We start from the raw sequence: 13984 nt of genomic DNA, 5'->3' as shown, positions 1-13984 counted from the left end.
CCTACTGGTTATAAGGCATTGAACATGTCACCTAACTCTTGTAGGCATGATTTTCTCATTCTGCGGAAGGGAGGACTTCCACTAGATTCCCCAGGAATTCTGAAGTGCTCTGCTTCTAAGTTAATGTTTATGTGGATAAGTTTCATCCAGTTAGTTGGCTGAGCCACTGTCATATTTGACAGACTTGCACCTTCTCTGATGTTTATCACTTAGTAAGTTCTAATCATTCCATATCCCTGCTTTTGTCATGGGGAGTGATAATTCAAATATACATGGTTTGAAATAAAAACTTAGTTTCAGGGAGGACTTTTCTGAATGCTTAGAAAGGTATTCTGTTTCAATAAAGTAACTTATGCTTGGTACACTTATTCGTTCCTTATTCATCATATTTTTTACACCTACTCTGTGCTTGGCCTTTTACTTAGTTCTGGTGATATAAAGATTTATAAGAGAATTGCTACCCCTGGGACTCCCCACTGGGGATGAAAAGCAATGTTTAAAACTAGCTCTAGATGTGATTAGAGGTATAATTGATATATCTGGTATGCTAAGATTGTAGTCGATTCTGCTTGGGAGAGTGATTTGAGGAAGACTTTGTTGAGAAGATGATATTTGAATTAGGTCTAAGAGGATACATAAAAGTTTGTGAGGCAGAAGAGAGAGGCCAGCATTCTGGTCGAGGGAGCAATGGAAGTACACGTCAATTTATGAGTATCATGAACAGTTTGATATGGGGAGGAAAGAAATAGGAATTGAAGAAAACAGTAGCTGAAATGTGGTAGCCTTTCTCGTGCAGGTAGCTGAGAGCTGAGTAATTATTTGCATAGAGGAGTGGCATAAGCAACTTTATGCTTTAGAAAGATGGCTTTGGCTGTATAGAGAACGCATTACAGAGGGAGGGACTGGAGGAAAGGAAACTGATCAACACTTGCTATAAAGTGTTTCCTTTCAGCAAAGGAAGGAATGGACAGGAGGTACAGATTAGTGAGACATGTAAGAGGGAGAGTCCTGAAGTTTTGGTAATCCACTGGGATTTGAAGGCATAAAAGATAAATGGGGTTTCAGTATGAGAGCCAGCATGGATATTAGTAAATGAGAGAATCGGCCCAGAAAGAGGAGTGTTACTTTTTCTCCCTTGGAGGAGATGAGAGTTTGGCATGGTCTGGGTTGAATTCAAAGCACCCACGTTTGAGTCTAGAACTCAGTTCATGGGAGGTGGGACTACAGATTTGGGGACCATCAGCACATAGATGTGAAGACAGGGAAGTAATCAGGATTTCTCAGAGTGTATAAGGAGCAAGTCAAGGCCAGAGCCCTGAGCATCATTTATTTTTAAGTAGCAAATGGAAGAAGAGGAACTAGAGAAGATTGAGAGTGAGGAAGAGGAGGGAAGGGAGGTTAGATATATTGCAGGGATTTGAAGAAGAAGGGTTTGTTCTGTCCCGACATGTTAGCACCCTGCTGGACGCAGATTGGGTAAATGCATTGACAGTCTCTCCACACACTCACAAGGATTTCTGTGAAGGTGAAGTGAGAAACAATGATTATAAAGAAACTCAAGAGATGTGAATAAGGCCCAGCTAAGTTACAACTGGCCAGGACACAATTTAAATGGATTCCTTTCATTTCACTCACATTTCCACAGATCTTCTACTCAACGTTTGCACCACACTAAAATTGTCCTGGCTAAGGAGAACCTTCCTTATCTGTGACACCTTGCTTACTCCATTTTAAGCAAGGGTCTAGGTTCTGTGTAAAGGCAAAGAATCCAATTTGTTATCTTTTAAGCAACTGAGCTGCGAAAGAAAGATTAAAATTATCGTTGATGGTGTCTCTTCGGGGGAAAACTACTTCTCCACCTTCCCCAACGCTCTTCAGTCAATTACACACAGGTTTCTTTCAGAGAATTAATTCTGAGCTCTTGTTTAAACTGTGAGATTCTTCATTTCGGGTTTATTCTTAAAAGGTAATGATGATTAGGGCAAGTCATGGTTATCCGAGGAAGATATCCAAGGTTGTCACCATTGGAATGCTCGTTTACAGAGAGCAAGATTGAGCTGTTTTTCTTTTGGAAACGCTACTCTGAAAATTACTGTCACCTTGTCATCGGTCAGGGCATCATTGGTGGCAACAGTGCCAACTTTTCTTCCAGGAAAACAATATATAGTTGTTTGACTCAATTAGGAAAATCTGTGTCTATTTTTTTCCCCCCATGGGGCTAAAGCAGTATTTTTCACTGAAGGGAAACTTGGCCCCCGCTGAAGCTCTAACTGAAAAGCATCCGAGTCTCTTACAAGTTCAGATTCATTAACTAGAGTTAAACAAGTCTCGCTTATCCTGAGAATTTAGGGAAAAAAAGACCATTGAAAATGATTGACTTAATCGTGAGTTATGGAAGATGGCATTTTGGAGAAGAGTTGAGATGATGTGGCTTACCATCATTTGAAGTGTGTAAACTACTTGTATGAAGTCCATATGTTGTTACCACTCAAGGAGGGCCACGGAGAAGTGGACTTGTGGTTTCCCCCCACCTTGAGGGTCCAGAGCTCTCAGAGACACGTTACTTAGCAGTGTTCCCCCTAAGAATTTTAGCAATTGGAGTAAGTTCTAAATGCCTCTCATTCAGAAAATAATGACACTCTTGGAAAATTTGAATTTAGGATTTGAGACTCAAGGCCATTAAAAACCAATCTGTTAGTAACTTGAGTCTATCTCTGTTGATATTCCCCACGGCTGGCTTTTAAAACCGATTTTGTCACACATTTCAGCTTTCCCAATGAAGTTAACTGCAAAATGATCTTCAGTTCAGTCCTATTGTAATCTAGAGGGACACAACAAGGCTGATACATCTTTTCTCCTGCTTCTCTGATAAATGTATTATATGATCAATGAAATTAGATGATGGGAGTGGCAGGTGAATCTGGAGCTCCGTGGTATATAGATATGGGGAGCTATACCCCTGTCATTTCTGTGGCTTTGATCTCAGCGAGTTCATATGGTAGATATGTGTCAGGTTCTCACTGTCCCTGCGGCAGCCAACTTTCTGAACAGTTACTTTCTGTAGGACTGTTTTCTTACCGGTCTTTTTAGCCTTGGTGATTTTAAGTATCAATTATTGTTCTCTTCTAGGTTTTTAATTTTAATAAAGAATATCAATTTCCTCTTTATCTCCAGTTAAAGGAGTTTTGACTTTTTTTTATATTTCTTGTTAGCCTATTCTTTCGAAAGTTATCATGACTTAAAGAAATAAAGATGACCTTTCTCTTACTGTGCAAGCTCAGGGCTTGTAGCTAATTTCCATTGGAGTTTCTGGAGACCCGTGAGCAAGGTAACATTCTGGTAAAATAAAAGAAGCTTTGAAAAATCGATTCAGACTGATCCTATATATGGCACGTGACTATGGCCAGGGACCTCATTTAAAATATCTAAATATGATCAACATCCCGAATTACTTAGATTTACTTCTAAAATCTCTGAAAATGTAAACTATTTTATGTGTACACATGTAATGCGTGTATATATTGCGCGTACACACACACACACACGCACACACACACGCACACACTTTATTGCCTGGTACAGAGTGTTCTGTTTTTCATGACTCATAATTGCTATTTAGAGCATATGTTGTGAATGTATTGAAGATACTTCTGGGTCTCATTAATCAGTGTTCTAAATGCTAATCTCTGCTGTCCAGTTAAGTCTAAGAAAGCTCACCCCTCCCCTGCTTTTGCCGGGGATTCCTCTGTCGATGAATCAGCTGAACAAAACCTTCAAAGAACAGTTGCGGACCTGGGTAGGTCTTGCCGCCTTCTCTGCGAAGACATTCTAGGCAGTGAATTTTCTTCCTGCTTTGCAGGCCATTGGAGAGAAAAGAGCTGCTCCAGATTCTGGCAAGAAGCCCAAGACTCCAAAGAAAAAGAAAAAGAAAGACCCCAACGAGCCGCAGAAACCAGTATCAGCATATGCCCTGTTTTTCAGGGACACACAGGCTGCCATTAAAGGGCAAAACCCCAATGCCACCTTTGGAGAGGTCTCAAAAATTGTGGCATCTATGTGGGACAGCCTTGGAGAAGAACAAAAGCAGGTGAGGTGAAGATCCAGCACAGCCCTATATGAAAAAGTTACCAGAGTATTTCTTAGATTTTTTTTCATTTCTTTTCTTTCCTTCTTTCTTTTCTTTTCTTTTCTTTTCTTTCCTTTCCTTTTTTTTTTTTTTTTTTTTTTAAGATTTGTGTATTTATTTGAGAGAGAGAAAGAGAGCACGGGCCGGGGTGGGGGAGCAAAGGAGAGAGGGAGAAGCAGACTCCCTGCCAAGCAGGGGCCCCCACGCGGGGCTCGATCCCAGGACCCCGGGATCATGACCTGAGAGAAGGCAGATGCTTCACCAACTGAGCCACCCAGGTGCCCCTCTTATAGCTTTTCTGAGTGAACATTCACTTAATATGACTGTTTCTCATCAAGGCCTTTCTAAGCTATGGAATTTAGAAACACAGTTGTATAAATCCAAGCCCCTCTCCAATTATATGGATTTCTCGGTCCCCCCTTAAGGGTGGTGTTCAGAACCCATTCAGAGGAGAAATGGGGAAATTCAGGCAGTATCCTGCATGCATGAACTTTTGATGATCATCTTTTCATTTCAAGTGATGTGGAATTTGCCCCCTTTGTTCAGAAAGGGCACTACAGAGGGATTAGGTCCATCCCGCTTGCCTTTTCTTTGATCCAAACACTTGTGCCGTCCTGGTGGGTCTCCAAACTTTGAAGCTACCTCTGTGAGTCTCATTATCGTCACCGGGCATTTGAAATTTTATTGCCAGTTCATTGGAAAGCTCGGCCATATGAGAGGTGGTATTGAGAGATTAGTCAAGCTGGTGGGAGATACTTCCTTAGGACCTTGACTCCTGGGCCTCCACACAAATGGAGAGGAAGAATGGCTTCCTTGCTCCTTGAGTGAAACTCCCAATGACCATTAGTAGGAATGGACGTTCCATGTCCTCAGAAGACTAGACCTCTCTTAGTAATAAAATAGAATCACCATCTCAGGAATGAAGACGTGAGGAAAACCCTTGATTTTTCTTTACACATCATGACCTCATTCCTACTAGCTTGGGACAGTGCAGCTGTAGGATTTGCCCATATGCGGTGAGTTTATTGTTGTATGTAGCACACTGATTTTCTGTCCCAGAAATGTAATCCTAAGGGACTGGCAGACTGCTACCTCTTTTAGCTCTGGAGAAAAAGATGGTTGCGCTTTGGTCTAACACACAGCCGTCAGACGCCCTTATGAAAAGGAAGCGCCCATCACGTTTACTATATTGGGACTTGTTTATGTAACTCAAACGGCCTCACTAATGGAAATTTCTCATCTTTTAACTATTTCTGACCTTTTTTTTTTCCTTCAAAAGAAAACCGCGGTGGTTTCATCTTTTCTCTTGTGTCTTCACAACACTGTACCCATTGTGGTTGGTTTTTGAATCCTCTGATTCGGTGCCGGTTAGAAATGTGTGTGAGGGAAAGAAGGCGCTGATGGGGAAATTCATTATTCCCTATAACTTGAACCCTTTGTAGCCAATTTTACTCTCCTTGCTACTGTATCTCTGCCTTAGTGTGAGGCCCTCAGCTGTTTCTCTCAAAGCATCTGTCTTACAACCGGAAATCTTGTTTTCATTTATCATCAGAAATATCAAGATTGTGTTCCAGTGAGGGAGGCAGGGTTTTGTTTTAATACTTCTGTGTGTGTGTGTGTGTGTGTGTGTTCACATTTAAAAATCAAAGCCACAGAGACCAACTTTTTAGGTGAGTTCTGTTGTGACCTCATTTGTGCGACCGTCATTTTATGGCTGACAAATTGTATGCTAAAGGTGATCCTAACTGTGGTCTTTTTTTTTTATAGGTGTATAAAAGGAAAACAGAAGCTGCCAAAAAGGAATACCTAAAGGCCTTGGCCGCATACCGGGCCAGCCTCGTTTCTAAGGTAAACCTGTGTGGGGATGGCGGGTCTCTGAGTTACACTGTTGAGAACAGCCCCCGAGCATTGAAAACATCAAGGCAGCTCCCCTTAGAGTTGACCAAAAAAAGGCATCTTGAACAACTCATAAATTTAACTTGTTTCCATGAGAGATGACTACAGTGATGGCCCCAAAAATAGGAGTTAATGGGAGCTTCTGAATCTGAATTTTTTCCAGAAGATTCCCTGGTCTCTCTTTCTGTGTGTTAAAACTATTTAACAAACACAAATATGAAAGACAGATCTTTAATAGCCTCTTTATCTTTGCTTTTTGTCAGGGACCGAGATCTGTGCGAATGTCCTCTATTTAAACAGGGCGGTGTTTTGGTCATATCTGGGATATCCTATTATAAATTCTCCAATGGTTATGTTATTGTAATGGGGGATTTTGCATTTTTGACCAAACTGTTCCACATCAGATAAATAAATAAACCTCATGATTATTTAAAAATAAAATTATGCTCCAAGTACTTTATAAAAAAAAAAAAAGACATGTATATGTATTATACATAGAGTATAAAATGGACCCTGATGTGCTATAAAATGCACCAGTATCCCAAAGCAAATGTCAGTCTAGATTATTATTACCTTGATCCAAAAGGAGCGTGAGCTATTAGGTTCTATTTTAACATTTAATTAACTTTGTCTTTAGCCTTCCTAGAATTTAGAGAGGCTTTGGGGAGAATAATTTGAACTAATGTTTTTGCTCTTGATGTATTTCCTCTGGCAATCGGGGATTCCATTCCATTGTCGTGCTTGTTGCCTCAAGTACCACATAGGGCTGCAGGGCATGGTGGGCGTTGCTGGCAAAGCCATTTAGAAAGGGTTTAATTCCTTTTTTCTCTTCCTCACCTGAGCTGTTTCTTCTTTATATTAAGATCTGCCAAATCAGATGAGGAGAGGTCCTCCCTTTTTTCCCCACTGTCAGCTGTTAGGACACCTTCCACTTCATTAGAAAGAGAAAACATTCATCAGATCAATAGCAAAACCTTTTTCTCTGAGACGCTGCAAGACACATCCTATAAGATGTACCAGTCCTGGCCTCAGATTTGCATATTGGCAGACGACAGCTGAATGTGTGGGCTACAGATGTGAAGAATGGAGGTATAGCTGGCTAATGAGATAGGGTGACGCGAATAGAGGAACAATGTCCATGTACTTCCTAAGTGGATCATTTATTCATTCATTTACCCAGAAGCAGGAATAGGTGATCTTTGTGCATTAGAGCATGAATAATTGACCCCACATGGATTTCAGCCAAGAGCCGGTATCTCAAAAGGCATTCAGGAAACAGTAACCACGACAGGGCTCATTGAGTCAGGTAGAAGGGATACTGTGAAAGTTATACCCTGGGTTCCAGAATCAGGATTCAGAAGTATCTCCGAATGGAAGTCAGCGATTCCCAAAAACCAGTAGGATGGAATTTTAAAAGAATAAATCTAAAATAGTGTCTTTGTTGGGGTTTTTTTGTTTTGTTTTTTCCTTAAGTTAGTGCAGTTTGAGAGCATCCTTAATTTCTTATCAGAGCCCTGGCAGGGAACTAAAATAGTCCTTGAGGTAGAAGTTCAGAATTATTTCAGTCTGAACCAAAAGTATAAGGTAGCTTCTAATGCAGTGATCTCACGGGAAGTAATATCCATGGTACGGCGTGATGATGAGACCACATCTGAAGAATTGGTTCCGTTTTAGACCCCACAATTTAAAGAAGGAATGGTAGCCAACCGAAAGCCCATCTGGATGGTTGCCTCCAGGATGGTGAGGACTAAAAATCAGACCATATTCAAAGAATTAAAAGAATCAGGGAGGCAAGGATTCGGGGGCATGTGATCTTGGTCCTCAAGTTAAAGGCCATCATGTGGGAAGCCCAAGTTTGAACTCTGTGCCCCAGATAGAAGATCTCATCCAAGGAGTGAGGTCTCATCCGAGGAGTGAGATCACAGGCAGGAAAAATTCAGCCTTCATTAGAAATCATGAGTAGGGTCGCATCATATATGCATTTAACTTACGCCCCTACATTCAGAGCGGGGCCCCCTCTCTTAAGATGTGTCTCTACTGTATTACTTTTAATCTTCCCAACAACCAACAAAAATTAATAGGAGCTTAATATTAAAATCTAAGGGAGTAAACCTGGCAGGCAAACAAGATCTCTTTCATCCACTCATTTCTACTCGCCACTGGGATGACATCTGAAAGGCACATTGGTGTGATTGCCCAGGTGTCTAAATATAGACTTCCCTGGTAGTTTCATCCTAAGACTAGCTGGGTGATTTTTAAACATTAGAGTATAGAAGAATTATTTTCATGTGTATATGTACAACACTGTATGTATTTTACCTTATGGGTGATTTAATAGTTTTTTAAAGATGATGAATGAGTCTTTGCAGGTTTCTTCTTACCCTAAGGCTTTAGAATGTGCCCTTCCAGTAGGCATGCAACGCCACCAAGCCTCTGCACAAAACCAGAGAGTTGTCCACTGATAGATGGTGCTTCACAATGATAATGTGTTCATACAGAAGCCATCAACAATGGCTTCTCCCACACTGAGTGATTTTCAATCCGAGATCACCTCTGAGGTTCCTTCTAATGGTAGATTTTTAAAATGTGAGTAATACAAATCTGGAAGTAAACATTCCATATCATTGAAGAGAGTGGTTATCAGCTCGATGCTTCCAAGGTGCTCCCACTACCCCCCTCCAGAAACACCTAATTTTGTGAAGAGTAAGAGAAAAAATAGTAAGTGCAATCATGTCAATCACTGTTGCATGAGTAAAAGTATTTATTTTGTGGAGGTAATTATATGTGTTCAGCACAGAATGTAATAGGTCATTTCTCTCCAGAGTTGAGCCTCACATCCGATCAGTTGTTTATCTTGTGACAGGTTATTCAGTCACCTGAGTGTTGAACATTCTCCCCTCATTTAGGACTCCTGTGATAAATTGTGGAGATCTTTGAAAATATTGGGTAAACTAAAACAATTTCTTAGGTTGTAAAATACTTGCATTTAATATCTCTACGGAATTCAGTTGCATTTTTCTTATATTCACGTGAGTACTGTCACACACCGCCATGCACGTGCAGAGCCTTGATGTTTTCAAGTAGTGGTTTTCTAGTAATAGTAATTGTTAATTCATAAAAATCGCCCACATATACTAAATGCTTCCATGGGCCAGGCCCTATTCTGAAGGCTTAACAAATATGAGTTAGTTTAATTCTCACAACCTCAATAGAACCCCATTTTATAGGTAAGGAAACTGAGGAACAGTTGGGTGAATTTAACTTGCCCAGAGTGACAAAGTGGTTAAGTAGTAGAGTGCGATTTGAACGCAGGCAGTCGATAAATCTGTTCTTTCAATATGCTTCTTAGTGATGCGGGTTAACTCAGACTTAACTGCTGGAGAAGAGTTCATCTTGAACGTGTGTATCAGTCACCTTTTGCTACATCGTGCTGTGTAACAACCAGCCCCAAAGCCCAGGGATTTAAACAGAGGAGTGTTTATCTCAGAGGGTGCCAGGGAACTGGCTAGTTCTGCAGTCTAGGCCCATCAGGATCCACTAGTCCTGCTCATCCGTCTGCAGTCAGCATGGAGGTTGGGGCGGGGGCTGGGCTCGTTCACCTATGTGGCAGTCGCCTGGCTGGCTTTTGAGTGGTGCCTGGGCCTTGTCTCCCTTATCACACACATGGTGATGGCAGATTTCCAGAGCGATTGGAAGGGCACAGGGCCAGCCCAGATCCCAGGGGTACGGGATTTGCCTCTACCTCTGGGGAGGGGAAGCTAAAAAGTCACATGACAAGAGACTTGGGTCCAGGGAAGAATGGGTGATGGCGGTCATTTTTTTTTAAATCCATTTTCAATACTTGAAACCAGTTAAATCTTGTCAGTCCTTGGGTATCTAAATATTTGGGGATTTTTCTCCCCCACCACGCAGGCTGCTGCTGAATCAGCAGAAGCCCAGACCATCCGCTCTGTTCAGCAGACCCTGGCGTCCACCAATCTGACATCCTCGCTCCTTCTCAACCCTCCGCTGTCGCAACACGCAAGCGTGTCAGCCACCCCTCAGACTCTCCAACAGTCGCTCCCTCGGTCGATCGCCCCCAAACCCCTAACCATGAGACTTCCCATGAACCAGATTGTCACATCGGTCACCATCGCAGCCAACATGCCATCGAACATTGGGGCCCCACTGATAAGCGCCATGGGAACGACCCTGGTGGGCTCGGCGTCGTCCACGCAGGTGAGCCCTTCTGTGCAGACCCAGCAGCAGCAGCAGATGCAGCAGCAGATGCAGCAGATGCAGCAGCAGCAGCTGCAGCAGCACCAAATGCATCAGCAGATCCAGCAGCAGATGCAGCAGCAGCATTTCCAGCACCACATGCAGCAGCACCTGCAGCAGCAGCAGCACCTGCAGCAGATCAGCCAGCAGCAGCTGCAGCAGCAGCTGCAGCAGCACATCCAGCTGCAGCAGCTGCAGCACATGCAGCACCCGTCCCAGCCTTCCCCGCGGCAGCACTCCCCCGCCGCCTCCCAGATGACGTCGCCCCTCCCCGCCATCGGGAGCCCCCAGCCGGCCTCCCAGCAGCACCAGTCGCAAGTACAGGCTCAGACACAGACTCAAGTACTGTCGCAGGTCAGTATTTTCTGAAGACGCCCGCGGCAGGCAGGTGCATTCGGATGTGGGCGCGCGGAGGAGCGCGGCGGAGGAGGGTCCGCCGGGCGGCCGCGGCCGCAGCTTGTAAGTTGCTGGTGGTGATGCAGAAATGTGCAACAGATCACATGGTCCTCTCAAGTGTCTATTAGATAGGCAATAAGAACACAGTGTAGCTGAGTATCATCTTCTAGCTGACTATAAATCACTTTGTTTTTAAACAAGAGAAGCTGTGCTCTTTTATGTGATGCCTTTTTTTATTTATTCAGGCTATATACCTACAATATGTGAATCAAACCGTTTAATGAATCCTGGGACATACTGATGACTGTAAACTGGCCTCTCTGAGTCATAGAAAATGGCCTTATTTCCCCCAGAAGTGAATAAACCACACTTCGAGGCTATTTGAACTTCCGGAGCCCTAAAAATAAAAAAGCACAGTCGTAATTACCTGAAATATGAAGATCCAGTTTCATACAAACATTTGTATGACGTGAATCGTTGATGGCATTTTTTTGTCATGAAAAAAAAAATAATGTAAATCACAGACTTTTGCCAAAGCTCTTATTTTTTTTTCCTAAATCTCTCCAGAAAAGAAAAAAAAAAAAAATGCAAGTGATTAGGTTCCATTATTGACTCATTTCCACTTTTTTAACCCATGACTTCTCCAAATCAAACCACAGTATATGTTGTAACGATATCTATGGCCACTGTTAGCCCATTATACTCATTCCAATTAGAAGAAAAGAATGTGAATATTATATTCTGTGTTTTGAGTGACAAGTTTCGAAAAATAAAAACACTGTATTTTTAAAAAGGGAAATGCACTTAAATGAAAACAGTTATTACAAAAAGTTAAGATTTAAAAAAAAAAATGCGAGAGTTTTTATTATGATGTGATACCGGTAGAATATTTAAAAGACGCACCACATCTGAATAATCAATGTAAATATTTTCTTTCAAAGTTGTAAGTTTTCATATCATGTATTGTAAAGTTTTCATAAACGAGGCTTTAACGTAAACACTGGTGACATAAACCATTCATTGCTACGTTGCTTATTGTGTTTTTATGCTGTTTTATACTTTTTTATGAGTTACGATAGCAGCAATTAAGTTGTTTGTATTTTGCTTAACTAAAACAAAAATGCTTTTATCTTGCTATAGAATAAACACATTTCAGTAAAAACTGTGGACTGTATTTTGATGCAACAACCAGGAAAATGTTCACTTTTCAAATAAAATGATATGTCAAATTTCACTTTCGGTTCCTTGAATACGTATATGATGGGAAAGATGCCACATACCCACTTTTATTTGAGCCAAAGCATTGTCTTCTGTGTTCAGTTGGAAATAGGATATTCGTTGCTAGGAATTTGGATCGTATGGTCCAAATCCAGGACCTCTTAAAAAAATCGGAAATATATATATATATATATATATATATACACATACATATATGTATATATACACATACATATATACATATATATATATATATATTTTAATGATCCTTTTGTTAAGATGCAAGTGGCAAGGTAAGTATAGAGGAAAAAGCAATTGTCTTCTATTTGGGGCTAGAACTAGCCGGCATTGTGTTGTTATTGCTATTAAAAAGGATGGTGAAAATAAGAATTTCAGTGTTCATTTCTTCCCCCCTTTTCTTGCTCTGTAATGGCTCCTGTTTGAGAACAGTGTGACCACTATCCCCAGTTGTCTTGCATGATTAATTACAGCATCTGTCCTGTCAGAAGCTATAATGAAGAGGTCTTGATAAAAATTGCAAATTACCACTGGCAACAGTCTTAAACTGCTTATGATAAAATGAAAATTAAAAACAGCAAGTGTCAACCCTGACCAGGATCCTAATCTGGCAAAAATGAGGGTGTAGGTTATGTGTCCGTAGCTCAGCTCCCGTGTGCAAGACATTCGGAAATAATGGGCTATGGATTCCTCAAAGTTGTTGTTGTATTTCAAAGAATATTTACTGTATGTTGTGGGGTATGAATAATGAATTCAGCTTTCAATATTTCATAATCCTCTCGTACTCTGTATTATGTACAAATATTGAACAGCAAGAGATTCTAATTATAAATTTATAGATTTCTTGCTGTGGAAAAATTTATGTCTAAATTGAAGCTTTTCGTAAGCTGTATTAGTTGACAGGTATCAGTGTTCAAACAGTCTTAGAACGATGCCTAATCACATCTACAAGGAGGCAATTGTGTTCCACAAAGAAATGATCTGCTTGCCTCCAACCCATCAGAAGCAGAGCTGATGGTAAGAGATTTTCTGTGAATTGAAACTAACATTACATAACAATAAGAACCATTTTATATTCTGTTGTGAAACCTTTAGACAAATGTCTTCAAAATTAATTGCTAAACTACATGTGACAGTAATTGTGTATTAGTTCTGTCATTGTCATTTTGAAAACCCATGAAGTATTGCTTGGGAAAAAAAAATGTCACTAGTGATAAGACTTAATTGCAAGCGAAGTCTGTTTTCAACTGTTTGCAGTTAGAAGCAGGTGTTGTAACATCTATTAAATGATTTTGTAAATCTTGGGTTTTATCACATTTGATTAAATGCTGCTAAGCCACTGACGGTCCATTTCAAGGAGAAAAAAAAATCATTTAATTACTACAGTTTAAGGAAATTAATCATCAGGCAAAACTGTATGTTTAAAGCGTCAAAAGGCTTGAATCATGAAAAGAATTCTCCAACCTTGTCACCGGATGATTCTTCTCAGGATTCGCCAAAGCATATTACGAATCAACTTGGATTTCAATTTATACATGTGACTGGTAACCTATTCCTGAGACGTCAGTAAGTACTTGCTGTACTTTTGGTTACAGGTCAGAAATAAATCAGGGTAATGAAAAATAGGCGTGAGAAATGTGGTATCTGATTAGTGGGATTTCTAAATGGTCTAACTGCCTTCCCTCTTAAGTGGTGTCGAGACATTAACGAGGCTTCCGCGCACCCCCCCCCCCACACACACACCACGCACCCCCCACCTCTATCACGCACACCTTTTCTCTCCCCCTGCCGGGTGCGCATTATTTCATTACTACGGCTAGACACGTTCCCTTTTTCGCATTAACCTGCACCGCCTTATGACGGAGGAGCATAAGGAGTTTTCATTTTTAGCTGACATGGGGTCATTAGTTCTCAACTCAGAGAACAAAAGCTTAAATGCCTTCGTGCAGCATAATTTCTGCCATATATTACCACCTGACGGAGGTCTGAAGGCGTTCTAGACAGATGGATTAATATCTCAAGTTTAAGTAGAAGTCCTCCGCTGCGTCCATTCAGCGGGCTTCAGACCTCTGA

General features: G+C 41.2%; 1 protein-coding gene across 2 annotated transcripts in view; it reads left to right on the top strand.

Annotated features, from left to right (window-relative positions):
• TOX3 (TOX high mobility group box family member 3) overlaps positions 1-12064 on the top strand; it is a 105801-nt gene extending 93737 nt beyond the window's left edge. For both annotated transcript variants that reach the window (XM_032424049.1, XM_032424050.1), the window contains 3 exons: positions 3860-4087; positions 5894-5974; positions 9935-12064. In XM_032424049.1, coding sequence (XP_032279940.1) covers positions 3860-4087; positions 5894-5974; positions 9935-10648 — 1023 coding nt within the window. In that variant the 3' untranslated portion in view covers positions 10649-12064. The remainder of the gene's footprint in view (positions 1-3859; positions 4088-5893; positions 5975-9934) is intronic.
• Positions 12065-13984: the final 1920 nt, after the last annotated feature.

The sequence above is a fragment of the Phoca vitulina genome, unplaced genomic scaffold, assembly GCF_004348235.1.
Source record: "Phoca vitulina isolate PV1807 unplaced genomic scaffold, GSC_HSeal_1.0 scaffold30, whole genome shotgun sequence".
NCBI lineage: Eukaryota > Metazoa > Chordata > Mammalia > Carnivora > Phocidae > Phoca > Phoca vitulina.
This window is presented reverse-complemented; position numbering and strand designations above follow the sequence as displayed.